Source organism: Alligator mississippiensis, chromosome 6 (assembly GCF_030867095.1).
Source record: "Alligator mississippiensis isolate rAllMis1 chromosome 6, rAllMis1, whole genome shotgun sequence".
NCBI classification, from domain to species: domain Eukaryota; kingdom Metazoa; phylum Chordata; order Crocodylia; family Alligatoridae; genus Alligator; species Alligator mississippiensis.
Window position 1 is genome coordinate 3,368,903 of NC_081829.1, and position 17,081 is coordinate 3,385,983.

At 56.1% G+C, this 17,081-nt stretch overlaps 2 protein-coding genes across 3 annotated transcripts; both read left to right on the forward strand.

Moving 5' to 3' along the window:
- The first annotated feature begins 2,369 nt into the window (after positions 1-2,369).
- On the forward strand, positions 2,370-6,579 carry STMN1 (stathmin 1). 2 transcript variants are annotated; one of them, XM_006276778.4, is made up of 5 exons: positions 2,370-2,474; positions 3,743-3,816; positions 4,484-4,656; positions 5,487-5,678; positions 6,071-6,579. In XM_006276778.4, the coding sequence occupies exons 2-5, from the start codon at positions 3,804-3,806 to the stop codon at positions 6,137-6,139; spliced, it is 447 nt and encodes a 148-aa protein (XP_006276840.1). In that variant the 5' UTR covers positions 2,370-2,474; positions 3,743-3,803; the 3' UTR covers positions 6,140-6,579. The 2 variants fall into 2 exon arrangements, with proteins under 2 accessions (XP_006276840.1, XP_014461237.1); XM_014605751.3 differs by having other exon boundaries at positions 2,459-2,483.
- A 3,429-nt stretch (positions 6,580-10,008) lies between these two features.
- On the forward strand, positions 10,009-16,021 carry PAQR7 (progestin and adipoQ receptor family member 7). The gene is made up of 2 exons (XM_006276777.4): positions 10,009-10,222; positions 10,502-16,021. Exon 2 carries the CDS (start codon positions 10,540-10,542, stop codon positions 11,596-11,598), a length of 1,059 nt encoding a protein of 352 aa, XP_006276839.1. The 5' UTR covers positions 10,009-10,222; positions 10,502-10,539; the 3' UTR covers positions 11,599-16,021.
- Positions 16,022-17,081: the final 1,060 nt, after the last annotated feature.

Consider the following 17,081-nt stretch of genomic DNA (forward strand, 5'->3'; position numbering starts at 1 on the left):
TTCATATCAGACAAAAAAAGCTGTGACTTGACTGAATGTGGGGGACGTGAGCGGTGCACGGAGTGGCGTTGGCTGCTGAAATCAGGTTTTATCTCCAGGATAAACAAGGGCTTAGACATCTTTCTGCACCTTGGATTGTCTTCCGTAGGCTTGCAAATGCCCCTGACTCCTGTCAGCGTGCACAAATCCATTCGCTGATTTGGGCAGAAGTTTAAACTTGAACTGTGCCATTCACTCATAAGTTCTGATTTTATCATGACCAGAAACTATGACCTGTTAGGCAGAAACTTCCAATACTGGTGTGCAAAACTTCACGCGACACAGCTGGAAATAAAATGAAAGATTCTTCTTATATGCCAGAAACCCAGTAACCAAGGAATTCTGTGGCTAAAGGCTGTTGCGTTTTGGATGGAAAAGGACAATGTGTTCAGTTTGATGAACAGTCTGGTGTAAATTAAACCAAAGCTTTTCATACACTCTGGGGGAAACGCTGACAAACCCAGCCACCTAATGCCAATCTGCTTTTCGGCAATCAGGAATCCCCTAAACCAATACGGCTACAACCTGGATTCCTGACAGTCTGCTGTTACGAACGTTTCCCAAAATAAAATCACTTCAAATAAGAGACTACAAAGAAGATATTTAATCCCCCAAACCTAAATACAGAGAGAGTTATGAGCACCTGGAAATATATGCTGAGCATTTCTTTGCTTTTATATTACCGCTGAGTGCAGAAACTCCAGTCAAAATCAGGGCCCGCTTAAGAGGGTTATTGTGTGTGTGTATATATATAAATATAATCCGTATACATAGCGAAAGACAAGGTTTGGAAGAGCTCTTAGACAAGTTTTCAGGCATATGTACCCTTTGCTTGGATCTGGGGAAGAAGCAGATGCAGCTTGAGCTAACTGTGGTATCTTTTATTGGACCAAATGTATAGTTGCCAGAAATAATCGAAAACTTCCTTGCCTCTCGCACATTTTCTGGATCATCACGGTTACATCGCGCTAACACTACCGCCACGAAGTAAGGACAGTCTCCATCCCAAAGAGTGAAATGGCCAAGGGAAAAACCCACATCGCCCAGCACCCTTACGTTATCCCATGGGATCTTAACCTCGAACATGCTCTACAAAGAAAGATCAGTTAAACTCGGACCTTTTTAAGTTCTCTAAGGTATGTAAAAGGAATCAGGACCCATGGCAGGGGCGATATCTTTTATTCGACCAACTAGATTTTTGCAAAAACAAAAATCTTTGACAGTCTGCAAAGCGGCCGAGAGATGAGACGTTTAGCCGGCGGGCGCTGAACCCAGCCCCACGCGGTATCCAAACCCTCCTCTCTTTGTGGCAGGAGACGCAGGTGCTTCGACACGTCTCCGCAGGGTGGGGATTAGCGCACGGACGTCACGGCCTGACATCACGCGACCCCCTCGGCCCCACGAAGTCCGAATCTGAGACTCGCCCCAGCTCGCTGCTGTTAGGAAAGGGCTTTAAAATCGAAACGCTCTGCCGGCCACTCAGTCCACACGGATAGCAATAAATAACCGATGACGAAGGCAGCCGCTTGGGTTCGGGGCACGACCGGTCAGCGGCCACGGCTTCCGGGCGGCGATCGCAGAAGCACGTCGGCAGCCTCCCGAAATGCAAAACCCTCCAGCGCTTGGCTCCGAAACGACGCCTTTGATTAGATCGGCCGCGAATTCGCCGGATATACGTATAGATCTATGTCTTCTGCAGGACTGATTTTGCAGCGTCTCAGTCGGGCTAATGGTTTTGGAGCCAAGCGCTCGGGATTTTTGCATGGCTTTCGGTCCCGGACCCACGGGGCTCCTGCGCCCGTCCCTTCGCGGCATCGACGGCTCTCCGGGGACGTCAGCACGAGGGGCGTTGTGTCGTCCCCCCGGCCCCGGGCCGCTGTCTTTGTTGCGGGGAGCGTGCGGCGCCGAGCGGGGGTCCTGGGCCCGGGTCCCTCGGCACGCCCTCGCGTCGGGCTCCGGCGCCGCCCGCAGGGATGCAGGGATGGATGCGGTTTCCATGGAAACAGCCGTCAGATCAGTCCAGACGTCTCCGCTTTGTGGTTTTGGTCACAATATTCATCTCTTTTAAAGCGGGATTTCACCGGCAAGATTGTCCAGGGTTGGGTTTTTGGTACAATATACACCAGGGTGGGTCCCTTTTTGTTGGGGGGGGGGGTTATTGCCCCCCTTCACGTCCTGAAATGAAGAGTTGGGATCGCAGACCTGCTGGTGCCACGCCGGGGGAAGGGCGGGGCGGGGCGGACTACAGCCCCCGGCATGCCCAGCGCGGCGCTGGGGAGGGGGCTGACTCCCCCCAGCCCCCCCGCAGAGCGGCACGTGCCGCCGCGCTCGGCCAATGGGGGCGGGGCGGGGCGGGTCACGTGCCTTTGTTTGGCGCTTTTGTGCGCGGCGGGGCGAGCGGGAGCGGAGAGCTGTCGGCGTTGCGGACGGAGCAGGTGGGCGCGGTGAGGCGCGGCGCGGCGCGCGGGGGGATCTTGCCCGCTGCCCCTTCCCCCTGCCCCTTCCCCGGGGGGGTCGGGGGCACAACGGGGAGGGCGGCTCCCATTGTCCCCGCTGCCGTGGAGGGAGGGGCCGACCCCTCCCCGCTCCAGTGACAGCACCGCCATTGTTCGCGGGTGGGGGGCGGGGCCGGGCCCGAGGTGGGGGGAGGGGCGCGGTGAAGCGGGCGAGGGGCGCGCAGGTGCCCGGATGCTGCCGTTGGCCCCGCCCCCTCGCCGCGCCCCCCGCCGCGCGCGCGCTCAACGGCCGTTTGAATTCGGGCGGGGGGCGGGGCTGGGCGGGGCGGCTGCGTCCTCATTGGCTGGGCGGCCCTCGCTGTGCAGCCAGTAGGGGGTGGGTAGAGCTGGCCCCGCCCCCTCCCTCTCCCCCTCCCTCCTTCCCCCCCCCCCATCTTCCCTCTGCTGCCTCTATTATTCGTGTCTCTAAAATGGGGGGTGAACCCCAGCCTCGCTCCTCCTCCCCGTGCTGCATCCCCGGGGCTGGGAAGGTAGAAAGGCTGCCGGGGGTGGGATTATTATTTATTTATTTATTTATTTATTTATTTATTTAAGACAATGGCTGGTCTACAGGCGTGCTGTAACGCAGCCTGGACTGGGGGTAGACCTGTACTTGGCCATCACAAATGGGGGGGGGGGTTGGAAAGACCCCATATCCCCCATCGGTGCAGACTAGATACAATTTAAAATAGCTTTTTAATTTTTTTTAATTATTATTATTTTTATGTATTTATTTATTTATTTATTTATGTATTTATTTATTTATTTATTTTTAAAACCAGATGCATCCTCGCTTTGTTGAGGCTGCAGATGTATGAAGTGTAGATGTCCTGAATCCGCTTCCCTTGGAGCAAGCTATTTTCCCACACCCCTTTTTTTGAAATATAAAATGTACTTAATCATTTAGAAAAAGTCAGGGGGACTTTTTTTGGATTGGAGGGGTTGTTTGTTTGCCTGGTCCAGGGTCTTTGTAGCTGAAAGAGATTTCCTCTAATGAACCGTGTTCAGAGACTTCCTCTAATGACGGTGTTCAGGGACCACCTGGCTCGAGCAGCGCTGTTAAATGCCGGAGCCATGTCTCCCCAGCGGTCTTTCACGTGGTCTCTGGCTTATGGTAACTCCCATCTCGATACCCGGCCGACCATGGAAAGCAGTCTCTCTTAGTAATGATTTTTCTTTAGTCAAAGATATCGTCTCTGTTTTGCTAGTTGGAGATCCAGCTGGTTGGAGATCTCGCGGAGCAGGCTTGTGGTGTCCACCGTCTCGGACATGGCTACTTCAGGTACGTCCCGCGTCGGGTTCGTTAGCGTGTGATCGTGGTCAGTGTACCGAGTGGCGTTTAGCTATCCTCCTGTGCTACGCTGCTGTGGAGATGTTTAAAATGCCATACGTTTATATGGGGGGACAAAAAGAAACGTTTCACGTTGGGCTAGCTGCATCTGTTAGCACGTGGCTTTCCAGTCATCTGTTTGCCATCTGGTTTGGTTAGTGAAAGCAATTACTGTAATGGAGATGTAGTGAACAAAGCTGGTGCCCTAGCGCTGCTGCTTTGAGTCCTGGAGAACAGACTTACCTGTTCACGGGGTAAGAACAGAATGCTTGGTCCTTAATGAAATATATATTCACTTATTCATTCTGTATAGAATGAAATCATGGAAGAAAAGCTTTTAACTTCTTTGTTTTTTCAGCTTTCTCCAAGGGTAGAATAAGAATAAGTCTTGCCATGCTAAGAATTGATTCTTCTAAGTTCATGTGCAAGGACTTTACTATTCAAGTTAGAAAACAAGGTATTTAACCTGCTGTTGGATCCCACTGCTGCTTTAAACAGGCTTTCCCCCTCTGTTTAAATGCTGTCTGCATTGTTTCATTGTACTTGTGCACTGCACGCTTGTCCATGGTTTAACTGAAGTTAAGTCAGTGATTGGCTCAGTTGCATGTCCCTTTCCTAGACATTCAGGTGAAAGAGCTTGAAAAGCGTGCCTCTGGCCAGGCATTTGAGCTGATACTCAGCCCTCGTTCAAAAGAAGCAGTCCCGGAATTTCCTCTCTCCCCTCCGAAGAAGAAGGATGTCTCGCTGGAAGAAATTCAGAAGAAGTTGGAAGCTGCAGAAGAGAGACGCAAGGTAGATACAAAATAACCGCAGTTTTCAGTGGGCAAGCGGGCTTGTTTGCTGATGGGACTCTGCGTCTAGGGATGCCAGTGGAGTGGAGCAAATTTCAGTTCAGGAAAACCAGTTACTGACTCTTAGTGGGGAGGGGAGAGAAGAGTGCTGCAGATGCAAAGGATGTTAATTTAAATGACTTCCAGTAGAACTTCTGAGGGTTTTACGTGCTGTTAAACTGCTTCAGTGAAACCTGTGCACTGTTTTCATAGTCACTTGAAAGTGGGAGGGGAAAATATTTAGCAAGGAGTATTAATATGACTTCAAGAGACTGAAAGTTATACTGAGACTCCTCCCAGAAAAATGACAGCTCTGTCTGTGGGCAGAGAGTTGACTAGAAGTCCTGTTTGGCAGCAAGTTGCCCTGCTGAGACATGACCTCAAGTACTTGGTTAGAACTGAGGGAGTCATAACTGCATGTGCTACTTGATATAGGCACACTGACTTTGTACAATCCCTAATGTTCTTGGGTTTGCACTAAAATGGTAATCTCTTCATTCTCTTTGAGGACAGATTTATTATAGGGGAGACTTAACAGGGGCTAGTCCACGTTCTTGCACTTCCAGGGAACTGTCCAGCTAAGTTCTTGCATTTAGCTGCAGCAACTTATTTCCCTGTGTAGTCAGATGTAACGACATCATTTAACATGCATGTCTGATGCATGCTGAATGACTGTTTTTGCTCAAGAATGTAGTCTAAAGTCTCTTCTCTCCAGTGTAGAAGCTGCCCAAGTGTAAGTGTTTGTGTAGTTCATCTCTCCTGTGTCTAAACGTGCATGGTCTATTTTGTTAGTCTCATGAAGCAGAAGTCTTGAAGCAGCTAGCTGAGAAACGAGAGCATGAAAAAGAGGTGCTTCAGAAAGCAATTGAAGAAAATAATAATTTCAGCAAAATGGCAGAAGAGAAGCTGACCCACAAAATGGAAGCTAACAAAGAAAACCGAGAGGCACAAATGGCTGCTAAACTGGAGCGCTTGAGGGAGAAAGTAGGTGTAGAGTTCCAATTCCCATCTGGGAAGAGAACTTGAAAATGCTCTTACTATGCTAACTAGCTAACGACCGAGTGGGGGGGTTGCTGGAATAGGCAGGCACACTCGGGTGTCGGTTTAATAGACTAAAGTCTATTAAACCTACAAAAGACCTCATGGAAGTCCGTGCTCAGGGAGAAGGGGCCTGGGGAAGCTTTGATTTCTTCCTTTTTTTTTCTAAAGCAACGTGCTGTAGTAGAAGAGTTCAGTGTATGCTAGTTAGTTGGGGTGGGGGTTAAGAAGCTAAAACTGGGGTTTGGAGGACACAGTATGTGATGCCAATATGGAGGTAAAAGTCCCGGTACAGACACAGTCTTGGTTTATTTAGTGGACTCTGTCACCTTTTTCAGGACAAGCACATTGAAGAAGTGCGAAAGAACAAAGAAGGCAAAGACCCTGGCGAGGCTGAAACCGACTGACTTGGTTCTGGAACCTGACTCTCCCCCTCCCCTAAATATCCAAAGACTGTACTGGCCAGTGGTTTTTCTTTTTTTTTCTGTTAAGTTTCTAGAAAACTGATGTAGAACTGTAAAGGTAGATCCAAACTGTACACTTGCTTTGGGGACAAAAGGGGAGACTTTACATGTTTCACTTTTTTCTAAAGTGTTGTCTTTCCAGTGTAGCTATCTCGTTGCATCCTTTTCTACTCCAGGGCACTTGCGCCTGGGTTGACTTCTTTTTTTTTTTTTCTTTTTTTTCCCTAGTACTGTATCAGCTCTGTAAAACACGTTTGTGAAAGGAATATGTAGGAATACTGTTCCATGCTGAATATCTGTTCCACTTCAAAATCTGACTCTGTCCCAGTCTTATAAGATACTGCTGTAACTGAGTGACTTAATAAAGCTGCACAGTGCTGTTATGGGACTTCTTTTTTCCTGGAACCAGCATAACTGAGTATTAAAAGTGGCCAATGTAAAGATGACTGAGGCCTAACCCAGACCTTCTGACTCAGCATTGAAATGAAAAGCCTGTAGCAGTACTCTTTTTATTCTTTTCTCTCCTCTCGCCCAGCTACTGGGCGTGCTGTATGGCAGCCTTTTCCCTAGCCCTGTTTTCATTGTCTTAATTCTACAATAAGAGCTTTGTGTTGACACCTCAGCACTTGTCAGCTGCTACTGTTTTCTGTTTAAAACGGTTCAGAACCACCTCCCTTTGGATGCTGATGCTTCAACAAATAAGTCTTTGTTACATGGTTGTGTAATGTGGCTTTTTTTCCTTTCCTAACATAGCGAGTACTTCCCAAAAGCTACTGGAGCTCTTGGCATGATGTGAGCATTGTGAAGAAACTACTAAAAACCGCGGAAAGTGATTTGGGCTTGTGTGCTAGAGGCTTGAATTTGCAAGGGGGGGCGGGGGGTAGCTCCTATCAGAAACTCCAGGACTTGGAACAAACCTGTTGTCGTGGACACTTAAGGGTGTGCACTCTATTCCCACAATTAAGACTAAACAGCTCTTTTGAACTCAGTCACCTAGTGCGAAGGAAAGGAACGATTACTGAAGACAGACTCATGGCCCCGTAAACACCAGCTCAACGGACAGTTAGTCACGCGGATGGGAAGGTTTTGCAGGTATTAAACTCCCCTCAAACTTGTGAGAGGAGCTAGGCAGTTGAATTCATGCTCAGACTCACCTCTGCAGTGCCTGCGAAGCCTCTTTGCCACCTTGCCATGCTTGGTAGCTTCCCAGATGCTCCAAAACTGGAATAACCTAGGACGGTGGTCCCCAGCCTGTGATTCATGGGCAACACATTGAGCAGGAGATGTTCCAGCATTGGTTGCAGCCACTTGTCTCCTGCAAATGTTTGCTCAGAGCACAAATGCTGTATTCTGTTGCCTGCTCTGCTAACTGCTCAGTATTGTTGGGCCAGCGAGGGCTGGAGGAATACTGACTTCCAACGTTGTGCATATTCACAAGTGCTGATCCAATATGATGCGCACTGGCTTGTGTGAATAACTGACATTTGGGGGCTTTTTTTTGCCAACATAGATAGGAGAGTTCACCTTTAAAAACAAATCCTTCTGAGCCTGTAATATGTGACTTCATATTGAGCTTAACTTTCTTTTGTCTCTTCCAGAAACTGACAGCTGGTTTCATTGACTAAAGTTGAAATTCCTGGTGGTAAACATGTCTAAAACATCTCATAATGCCTGTAGTCCATCCCCGCTTCTCAATTACCTAGGCCTTTCTGCTTGTAGATAACATTGTTTGACATGGAGCTAGATGCAAATTGGAGGGACACGGGACCCCCCTCGTGGCTGGAGGATGGCATACCACCTAAGCAACAGTGGCCTTTATTTACAGTGGCAGGAGCTGCATGGCAGGAGTGGGGGGATGAGCTGGGGCCGGCAGACAATCTTTGTTCTTAAATCTGTTGATTCATTCTCTAAGTCGCTCTCCCCCTGCCGTTTCCTGGGCGTAGTGCTGTAGAAATCACTTCTCAGCCTCATGTTGAGTTGTGTTCTGCTTACGTGAGCTAAGTGTTGAAAATGGCAGTGGGGGGTGGGGGAGACTAGGAATATCAGCAATGCAGTTGGCACGATCTCTTCCTTCAAGGATCTTTGAGAGCATTATCTCAAAAGAAGTATTTTCACGCCGGTTCCCAAGAGAGGAAACCGATGGAGGTAAATTGGATGACGTGGGCTCATGTAGCAGTGTAAGTCAGGCATGGATGGTAGGTGTCCCAGCTACTCTTAGGGCCGTGCCTCCTGAAGTGCACTATGAGCACGGTTTCTGGCGTTCCTAAAAATGCCCCACAGAGCATGCTGGTTCTCGGGGGGGGGGGGGGGAAGCCCAATCCTGCTAGGCTGTCGTGAAACGTCAATGCTGCCTCCAGCCCTGACCAGGAGGCCTTCCACCACAAAGGCTTAGTTCTACCTGACTGATTCTTGCATTGTATCTAAAATGAACATAGCTCATGGGATGTGCCTGCCCCGTCTCATTTACCCTGGGTCAGAGGCGCGCAGTCTTGTAGGCAACAGCCTACTTTGTCTGCTGCTACATTTGATTAAATAAACTCAACTGTGGAAGCTCACGTGTCCTAACCCTAACCTAGCTTGGACTTCAGACTAGCATGGCTTTACCCTAAGAAATCGGATACAAGATGGGTATTTGAGAGATGGTATTAAGGGGGAAGAGAAGAAAAAATTAAGATGCCAGGAATTAGAAGGTGGACAAAAGTAGTGAAGTAATGGGTTAGAAGAGATGGGATGTGTTGAGGGAAGAGAGCGGTTCCCCAGAAGCACCAAGCGTTGAAGCCAAAAAATAAGAGCACAACATGCGGATTGTTACCAACAAACGAGTCTGAGCATGGGAGCAAATGCTCAAGGAAGGTGGATGCTCTAGGTCTTGCTCTCTTCAAATCGAGGGCACTTTTCCAACAGGTACGTTTCAATCCAGCAGGTGTTTTGGGGGGGCTCTTACAGAAATCATTAATGGAGTGAAATGCGGGGGCTTGACAGACAAGCTGTAGTAGAGCAGCGGGGCCAGCCTCGGTAGCATGCCACACGCTGGGCCCAGAGTGCCCTTCGGATCCCCTTCCTACCACCTGCCATGCTGCTTTCTGCTCTGCTTGCTGCTCCGTGGCTGTGCTGCCTGTCCTGAGCTGTGACACAAACTCTGTGCGCTGCTTGTAGCACTTGCACCACAGGTTTGCTACTTGGTGCTTGGTCCTCAAAGCCTACGAATCTCTGATTCGGGCCGGGGAGAGGAGACCGAGCTGGCACGCTTTATTATTAAATGCGATATGGAGGTAATATGTATACAGCCTGTGCGTAGGCTGCCGGGCCATCGATTTTTCTGCTGATGTCACGTTTTCTGCTTTGGCACTGATGAAATCCGGGCTGTCGGATGGGTCTGGTGCTGTGGCCGCTGCAGGAGGGAGACCTGGGCGGTCTTGATCCCAGCCACCAGCACCTCCTGCTTTGGGCTCGCGGAGCGCACCCACCCGGTACTGCGGCAGCAACCTCCACTTAGCAATGGGCGCGCCAGCCAGAGCGTGATGGCAGCATGTCGGCGCGGTCATTTACCGTAGTCGCATTTTAGCGTTGGGTGGGCAGCAGCGCCAGGAGGGCGCGTTTTCCTCCAAGTGGTGGCACCCAATTCTGCGGCGGGGTGAAGCCCACCGCTCCAGCCCCGGCCCCTGCTTTACCGAGCGCCAAACGCTCAGCGCAGGAGTGGCAGGGGAGGGCTCGGTCTGTCGCCAAGGGCTTTGTCCCCGGCCCCGGCCCCGGCCTGGGTACCAGAGGCGGGAGCCTGGGCTCACGTCGCCGCTCCGCGCCGGCCGCTCGGGTCTGTCTGCGCGGCACACACGACAGCCGGCTCAGGGAAAGGAGCCCGCGAGCTGCTGGGTTTTGTTATCACCGCTTCCGCTGTCTATGGAAAGCAGCGGACACTTCCCCTCCCCTCCCCGCCCGGCGTTGCCGTTCGCGCCGCCGGAGATGTAGCGGTGCAGCTGGGTCTGCCCCGGAGGGCGCTGGCCGCCCGCAGGCAGCGAGCCCGGGCAGGTAGGACGGCCCGGGCTGCGCAAGGCCGGGGGGAGCAGCGCTGCGGCCGCCCCCAGGGGCGGGGCGGGCGGGCGGGCGGGCGGCGGTGCCCGGCGGGAGGCGGCCGCGGGGCGGGGTCCCCGGGGCGGCCGGGGCCGGGGCCGGAGCATCTCGGCGGGGCGCGGGTGGGCCCTTCGCTTCCCGCCGGGCCGGGGCGGGGCCGAGCGAGCGGGGTGGTCCCCGGGGAACACCAAGCCGCTGGGAAACCTGCCCCAAGCTGTCCCTCCGCTCTCCCCGAAGGGCTTTCGCTTGGCACCGGGGGAGAGAGTGCGTTCGTCATGGCCACTATCGTCACGGAAAAGCTCAGCCGCCTTTTCATCCACGTCCAGCAGCCCTGGCACATCCCCGGGCTGCTGGAGGCCGCGTTCCCCTCCTCCCCGGCCACCGTGGGCACGTCGGAGGTGCCCAAGATCTTCCGGAAGCCCTACATCCACGCGGGCTACCGGCCCCTCAACCAGACCTGGAAGTACTACTTCCTGACGCTCTTCCAGCAGCACAACGAAGCCATCAACGTCTGGACCCACCTGGTGGCCGCCCTGGTCCTGCTGCTGCGCTTCCAGCAGCTGTCCCGGACCATCGACTTCGTGAGCGACCCCCACGCCCACCCCTTGTTCATCATCCTGGTCGCCTCCATCACCTACCTGAGCTTCAGCACCCTGGCCCACCTGCTCCAGGCCAAGTCCGAGTTCTGGCATTACAGCTTCTTCTTCATGGACTACGTGGGCGTTGCCATCTACCAGTACGGCAGCGCCACGGCACACTACTACTACGTCATCGAGCCCGCCTGGCACGCCAAGATCAAGGGCTTCTACATGGCAGGGGCCGTCTCGTTAGCCTGGCTGTCCTGCGCGGGCTCCTGCTACGCCAAGTACCGGTATCACCAGCTGCCGCGCTACCTGAGCAGGCTGTACCAGGAGATGCCCTCGGGCCTGGCCTACGTCCTCGACATCAGCCCCGTGATTCATCGGATCTACGTGACGCAGTCCTCGGAGCACCCGGACCCGGCCATCCTGTACCACAAGTGCCAGGTGCTGTTTTTTCTCCTCGGCGTCTTGTTCTTCTCGTACCCCTACCCGGAGAAGTGGTTCCCCGGGAAATGCCACTTCTTTGGGCAGGGCCATCAGATCTTCCACGTCTTTCTGGTGCTGTGTACCCTGGCCCAGATCCAGGCGGTGGTGCTGGATTACGAGTCAAGAAAGCAGGTCTATGCCGGTCTGCACACCGAGACGCCCCACAACTTCTCCGCCCTCTGTCTCTTCACGGTCGTCTGCTGCGTCCTCACAGCCACGTACATGGCCGGCAAAGTGAAGCGCAAACTGAGCTGCAAAGCGGAGTGATGCCCCCGGACCGCTCCCAGGCTGCTAAATACCGGCTGCCGAGCTGCCTGAATGGCACTCGCCCTGACCCGCGGCGTTAAACCCTGCCCGGGGGCTTCAGGATACAGGGGAGGAGTGGAGGTGGACGAAGGGGGAATATCGAGACGGCGGGCCTTGCGAGGGGGGTTGATTCTGTATCCTGGAAAGTGCGCGTGGATGCGTGCGTCTGTGTGCGTGAGTGTGTGTGAGAAAGCTTTTCCTCTCTCTGCTTGTTTTCTGCATTTGAACTTCAGATCCCGTGTTTCCCGGAGCACTGCATGAAGGGTTGGAAACCCAGCAGGACTGCGGCATTTGAAGCCCGGAGAGGCGCGAGAAGGGAAATGACTTTTTAATCAGAGTAGTTAAACCTGGTTTTGCTGTAATTCTGATTAAACTCAAATGCCTGGGATCAAAGCTGTGTGTTAGAGTCCATCCTTGTACCCTGAGGTCTATGGACGGAGGAAGTTCCCTGGTCATGTCCGGGGTCCCCAGCAAGGCTTTCTAGCAACACGGAGCAGGGCAGAGTAGACATCAAAGCCCAGTCCAGCCTTCCTCCACACATCGCAGAGCAGCAAGCAAGGAGACAAGTCCAGGATGTGTCTCGTTTACAGACACCCGCTGGAACAAAAGGACCCCCAAGCACCCTCTCGCACACCGCAGCCACAAAGCACCTTGGTAGCAATCAGCCCTGATGTGCCCCGGGCCAAGAACAGGGGAGATGAGGGCTTTGCACTGCCACGGGCCCATGACAAGGACGGGCAGGAGCAGGAGAGGATGTGGGAGGAGAGGAGGCCTCGTTCCCACTGACCTCTTCCCCCTGCAACGCCTCTCCGCAGCAGACAGCGGTAACAGATGAGCAAGGCACGGGGGGTCGTGCAGACCCGATGGGAGCAGAGCTGGCCGCTCTACTGCTGCTGTGCTTTGGCAGCAGCAGGAAATGGCAAGGACAAGGAGCCTGCCGGAACCGGGGAACGAATGCACCGATGGGAAAAGGGGCAGAGGGGAGACGCACTGAGAGCAAGGGGTGGTTGGTGGGGAGGGACAGGAGCTTGGGTGGAAGGCCCGGGAAGATCCTTCCCCACTAAGGCCAGCCCAGAGGGAGACATTCGCTGCAGGCACGAGCAGCAGCGGGGACAGAGATGAGGGCAACCAGGACTCATGCCGGTGACCTCCAAGGGGGAGGGGGTGGGTTTGGTGAGAAGCTGGACAGCGGGAGAGTCCTTGCTGTTCTCAAAACCGGGCCTGGCTGCAGAGGACGGAGGGGCTGCCCCACACAAGAGCGGCCAGGCGAGTTTAGGGTTAGAGCCCCTGGCTCCTCTGCAGCTCGGCCCAGCCACCCAGGTCTCTCCCGGCTGTCCACGGGGTCTAGTCTGAGGCCCTGCCCGCAGTGGGCAGGAGTGGGGGGCGCCGATCAGCTGTGCTCTGTGCCCAGCCTGAAAGGAGCTCCGGTCACCAGGACCATTTTGCAAGCTGCAGCTTCGCTTGCTAGGAATGCAGTGAGTGTTGCAGAGCCCAGAGGCTTGTGGGTCAAATCCTGGCAGGTGGGGAGCATTTTAATGAAGCTTGGCAATGCCTTGGTATTTAGTTAAGCTTTAAAGCACGCTGGCAGCCTGCATAATGCTTCGTGTGCCGCAGCCAGTGCTAACGAGCGAGCTTTGTACGGAAAAGCACGTGGCACCACGCACCTGATGGCAACTGCCCTCGAGCTGCGCAAGGCAGGGGGTGCTGGGATGGGAGGATGAGGGCATTTCTGCTCTGCCCTGCTCTCCCCAAGCACAGGCGTGATCCTGAGCCCAGTTGTTAAGGGATTACCCAGACTCAGGCCCTGGATCTTACCAGGACTTAACATGCCAAGTGCTCTGAGGACAAGTGGCGAGGTCTCAGCGCTAGGTCACGGCAGCACTCGGGAGCACTGGAGGCGTCCGTGCCTCCGATGGGGAGAGGAGCAACCCTGGCTGTGCGCTGTCCCCTCTAATGCGTGCGACTGGCTCGGCCAAACCCGGGTGCGAGGGACCGCATCTCTTCTCCGGTGGCAGCAGTGTCCTGAAGACAGCAGCTGACTCGAGGTAAGCGCGGCGCTCACGGTAGGCGGCATTTGCTGGATGTAGGAGACGCCGTGGCCTGTGTTAATACAGGAACGCGGGATCTGGTGAAACCTGTGATTATTTTCCCCTTGCGGTGGATTCCTGCCCCTGGAGTTTGAGCGCGGAGCAAGCGAGCCCTGACGAGGGGGAGAGAAGCCAGATCTGCCCCGCTCCAGTGGTTTTCGTGGCGGGGATGTGCCGTTTGGGCTTGATTCAGGAGAGGACTAGGGGTGAGACCCAAAGATGAGAGGGCCTTGCTTTGGGCGGTTCAGCCAATTCCCAGTGACTCATCCCCGAGAGGAGTAGACGGCGCGGAGGATAAGCCTGCGCTGGCAGGGTGGCCTTGGCTGGGGGAGGCGCCTGCGTGTCTTGAGGGAGCGATCTTCTGCGACCCGCTCGGACACGTGGGAAGTGACGGCCGTGGTGACTCTCGGCTGCGGGACCGGCACGTGGGTGTACGGCTGGGGGGCAGCGATAGGCCACGGGGCTTCTCCTGCTGCCAGGGGGGCCAGGGCGAGCGGTGCAAGCTGGGGTGCACGGTCCTTGGCTTCGGGCAGATTTCTTTTGCTGAGAGCTGCTGCGGGAGGGGAGGCCAGGTCCTTCCCCGCCCAGGGCCCACGGCGAGCCGTCTCCACTAGGCCCCGGCACAGCTTCAGCCCCCGCGCACAGCGCCTCGGAGCCCCGACGTCCATTGAAACGGAGCCGCTCCGTGCCCCCCGCCCTCGCGCAGCCTCCGTGTCCTCGGCCGCGGCTCCAGCTGGTCCCGCTCAGAGCGGACGCGACGTTGTTTATGCTGCGAGCCTCGGCCCGCCGCCCTCACACGGCCCGCTCCGGCTGCGCGAGCCCTCCCCGCACACGCTCGCGGCTGCTCTCTTGGAGCTCGTCGGCGACGGCACCGAGGCCGACGGCTGCCCCGCGGCTTCGGCATCTGGCTGCTCTCGCCAGCCCCGCCACACGCGGCGAGGTCTCAGTTGCCCCTGCTTTACCGGGGGGGGGGCCAGTCGCACTGAACCCCACGCTGAGGGTTGCTGTAACGATGCCTGGCCCCTTCCCTCCCGTGGGCACGGGGCTGCAGGTGCTCGGGGCGCTTCAGCCTGCCTCGTGCTGGGCCCGGAGCGTCGCCGGGTGCTCGCTACCCCCGAGGAGGGGAAGGGTCGGGCCCTGGGGTCGGTGCCACCTGATCCCGCAGCGCAGGTTTGGAAGAGGTGGGAGGGGGTTTGTCTGGGACCCGCCCCCTTCCCCTCCAGCCCGTGCACACGCGCACGCGTTAAAGCGCGCCAACCTGCAGCGCACCGGCGGGCTCCGCCGGCGCCCGCGATTGGCTGGCGGCGGCGCGGCGCGGCGCGATGGAGACGTGCGGGGTCTGGCTGGACACAGCGCGGGCGCGGGCGCGGGGCGGCCGCCAGACCCGCATCGCCGCCTTCTTCCCGCCCCGCGCAGGTACGGGGCCGGGGCCCAGCTGTCCGCGCGCGGACACCGGGCCTTGCTCCAACGCCGCTTGCTTTGCAGGCGGGAGGAAGGCCCCGGCCCCGGCCCCGGCCCCCTGCCCTGCGCCGCCGCCCGTGCAGCCCCGGCCGTGCGCCGCGGCCCGTCTCCCGCGAGCCGAGGGCAGCCCCCGGCGGGCCGGCTGCGGAAGAGCCGCGTCCCCGCCGGCTGCGAGCGTCCCCGCGGCCGGCCCCGCGCGCAGACGAGCCGGCCGCGAGCCCCGCGACGCCGAGAACGCGGCCCCCGCGGCCGAGCCGCGCCCCGGGAGAGCCGTGCTCGCCGGGCCCCTGCGGCCGCTCACTAACACGGTGTGGCCCAGGCAGCCTTGCGCCAGCCCCGGGGCGCCCGACCGCCCGGGGCACAGCCAGGGCACTGCCTTCGCCCAGCTCTTTACGCAGGATTCGGAGGGGTGCTGGGTCATTTCTCATCGCCAGCTCCAGGCAGGACTCGGATCCCCTCCGCGGAAAAAGGCTCGGCAGGACGGCACGGACTCGGGCGGTGGGGCCAGCAGCCCCTCGACCAGGGACGGCGCTCGAGTCCGTGCCCCAGCGGCACGGGAGGCCTCCCGGGGCCCAGACTCATCCCAGGACTGGCTCTTCACAGAGGACTCGGAAGGGAACAGAGTGATTAGACATCCGATCCGCAACTAGGAACAGGCCGCGCAGGGTGGTCTGGTGTTGTTTAATGGACAGGACAAGCCCTCCGCTGTCTGCACCGTGCGCTGCTGTCTTCAAGAAGGATGCAAGGAGTACGCCAGCGTGCACATGGTGCAGCAAGCAGAAGGAGCTGGGATTAAGGAGGAGAGTTTTGTGCAAATAAAGAGTGTTTTTATCCAGGCCTGTCCTAATCCTTTCTTGCAACATCCCCTACGCAGGCCCCGTCCTCCCGCAGCTGAGCTACTCGGCTTTGCAGGGAGTGACCATCTGCATTCCTGGCAAGGCCGGCATGCAGGGACCGGCTCTCTGTAGCGTGGGTGGGAGAGATCTGTAACGCTTCCTATAGACTTCACCCGCTGCCGGTGCCCTGGTACTGCTTGCATTCGGCAATGCTGCAGCATCCTGGAAGCAGCAGTGAAAGGTTTCACTAGCAAAAGCACAATCATTTCCACAACCCCACAGAGCCTTGCTGCTGAGCTGACCTCTCTCTCAGCATGTCGCTGTGCGGTGGCTTGAGACACCAGCTGCCCCGCGGGGTTCAGGTCCAGCCCCCAGCTTTAATGCCGTGTTTCTGTGACTGGAGCATGCTGCTACAAGTCACTGACTGCAGGAACTGGCAAGATTGAGAGACTCGGCTTTAAACAGTCGAGCTAAGGACAACCACCCCTTGCTTTGGGATTAATGCAGCCGAGGCCTGATGCGTGGTGTGGGGAAGCTGATCTGGGGCGGGAGTTTGCAGCTTGCTTATTAGGTGGCTTCAGCTGCCCTCGGACAGCTCGGTGAACTAGATCACGCAGTACAATTGCTCTCATCCAGGGCGTGGTATTCTGAGTCTCAGGGAAGCAGGTTTGCTATAAAAAGGCACTGAAGATCTGTGAGGTGCGCCCAGCTGCTACTAGCTCCTGCAGACCTCCTCCCAGATCCGTGCCTTCATTAGCAGGACTCAAAAGGTAGTTAAAACACCCAAAGCTGCACTTGTATCCCCACCCCACACACGCACAAAGCAGATGGCGTGTGCATGGGGACAGGAACAGCAAGGGCTTGGAGAGCTTGCCCTCCAAGTGGCTGTGATGGGAGGGGGGGCTCTAAGGTCTTCAGGGCTGGTTGCCATCCACGTCATGGTATGACAGCCCCACCAGCACGGTTACTCGTGCCAAAACAGAAACCTCAACGCTGGGATTGCTGCTCCTCCCGTGCTGCCTGCGGGCTCCCTGGTAAAGGGGGCAGTGGGATGGGAGCT

Bases quoted from the DNA above. Each gene is read 5' to 3' on its own strand.
- STMN1 (XM_006276778.4), top strand. The intron at 4,657-5,486 runs GTAGATACAAAA...CTATTTTGTTAG, and splicing joins CTGCAGAAGAGAGACGCAAG to TCTCATGAAGCAGAAGTCTT. The intron at 5,679-6,070 runs GTAGGTGTAGAG...CACCTTTTTCAG, and splicing joins TGGAGCGCTTGAGGGAGAAA to GACAAGCACATTGAAGAAGT.
- PAQR7 (XM_006276777.4), top strand. From the start codon at position 10,540: ATGGCCACTATCGTCACGGAAAAGCTCAGCCGCCTTTTCATCCACGTC.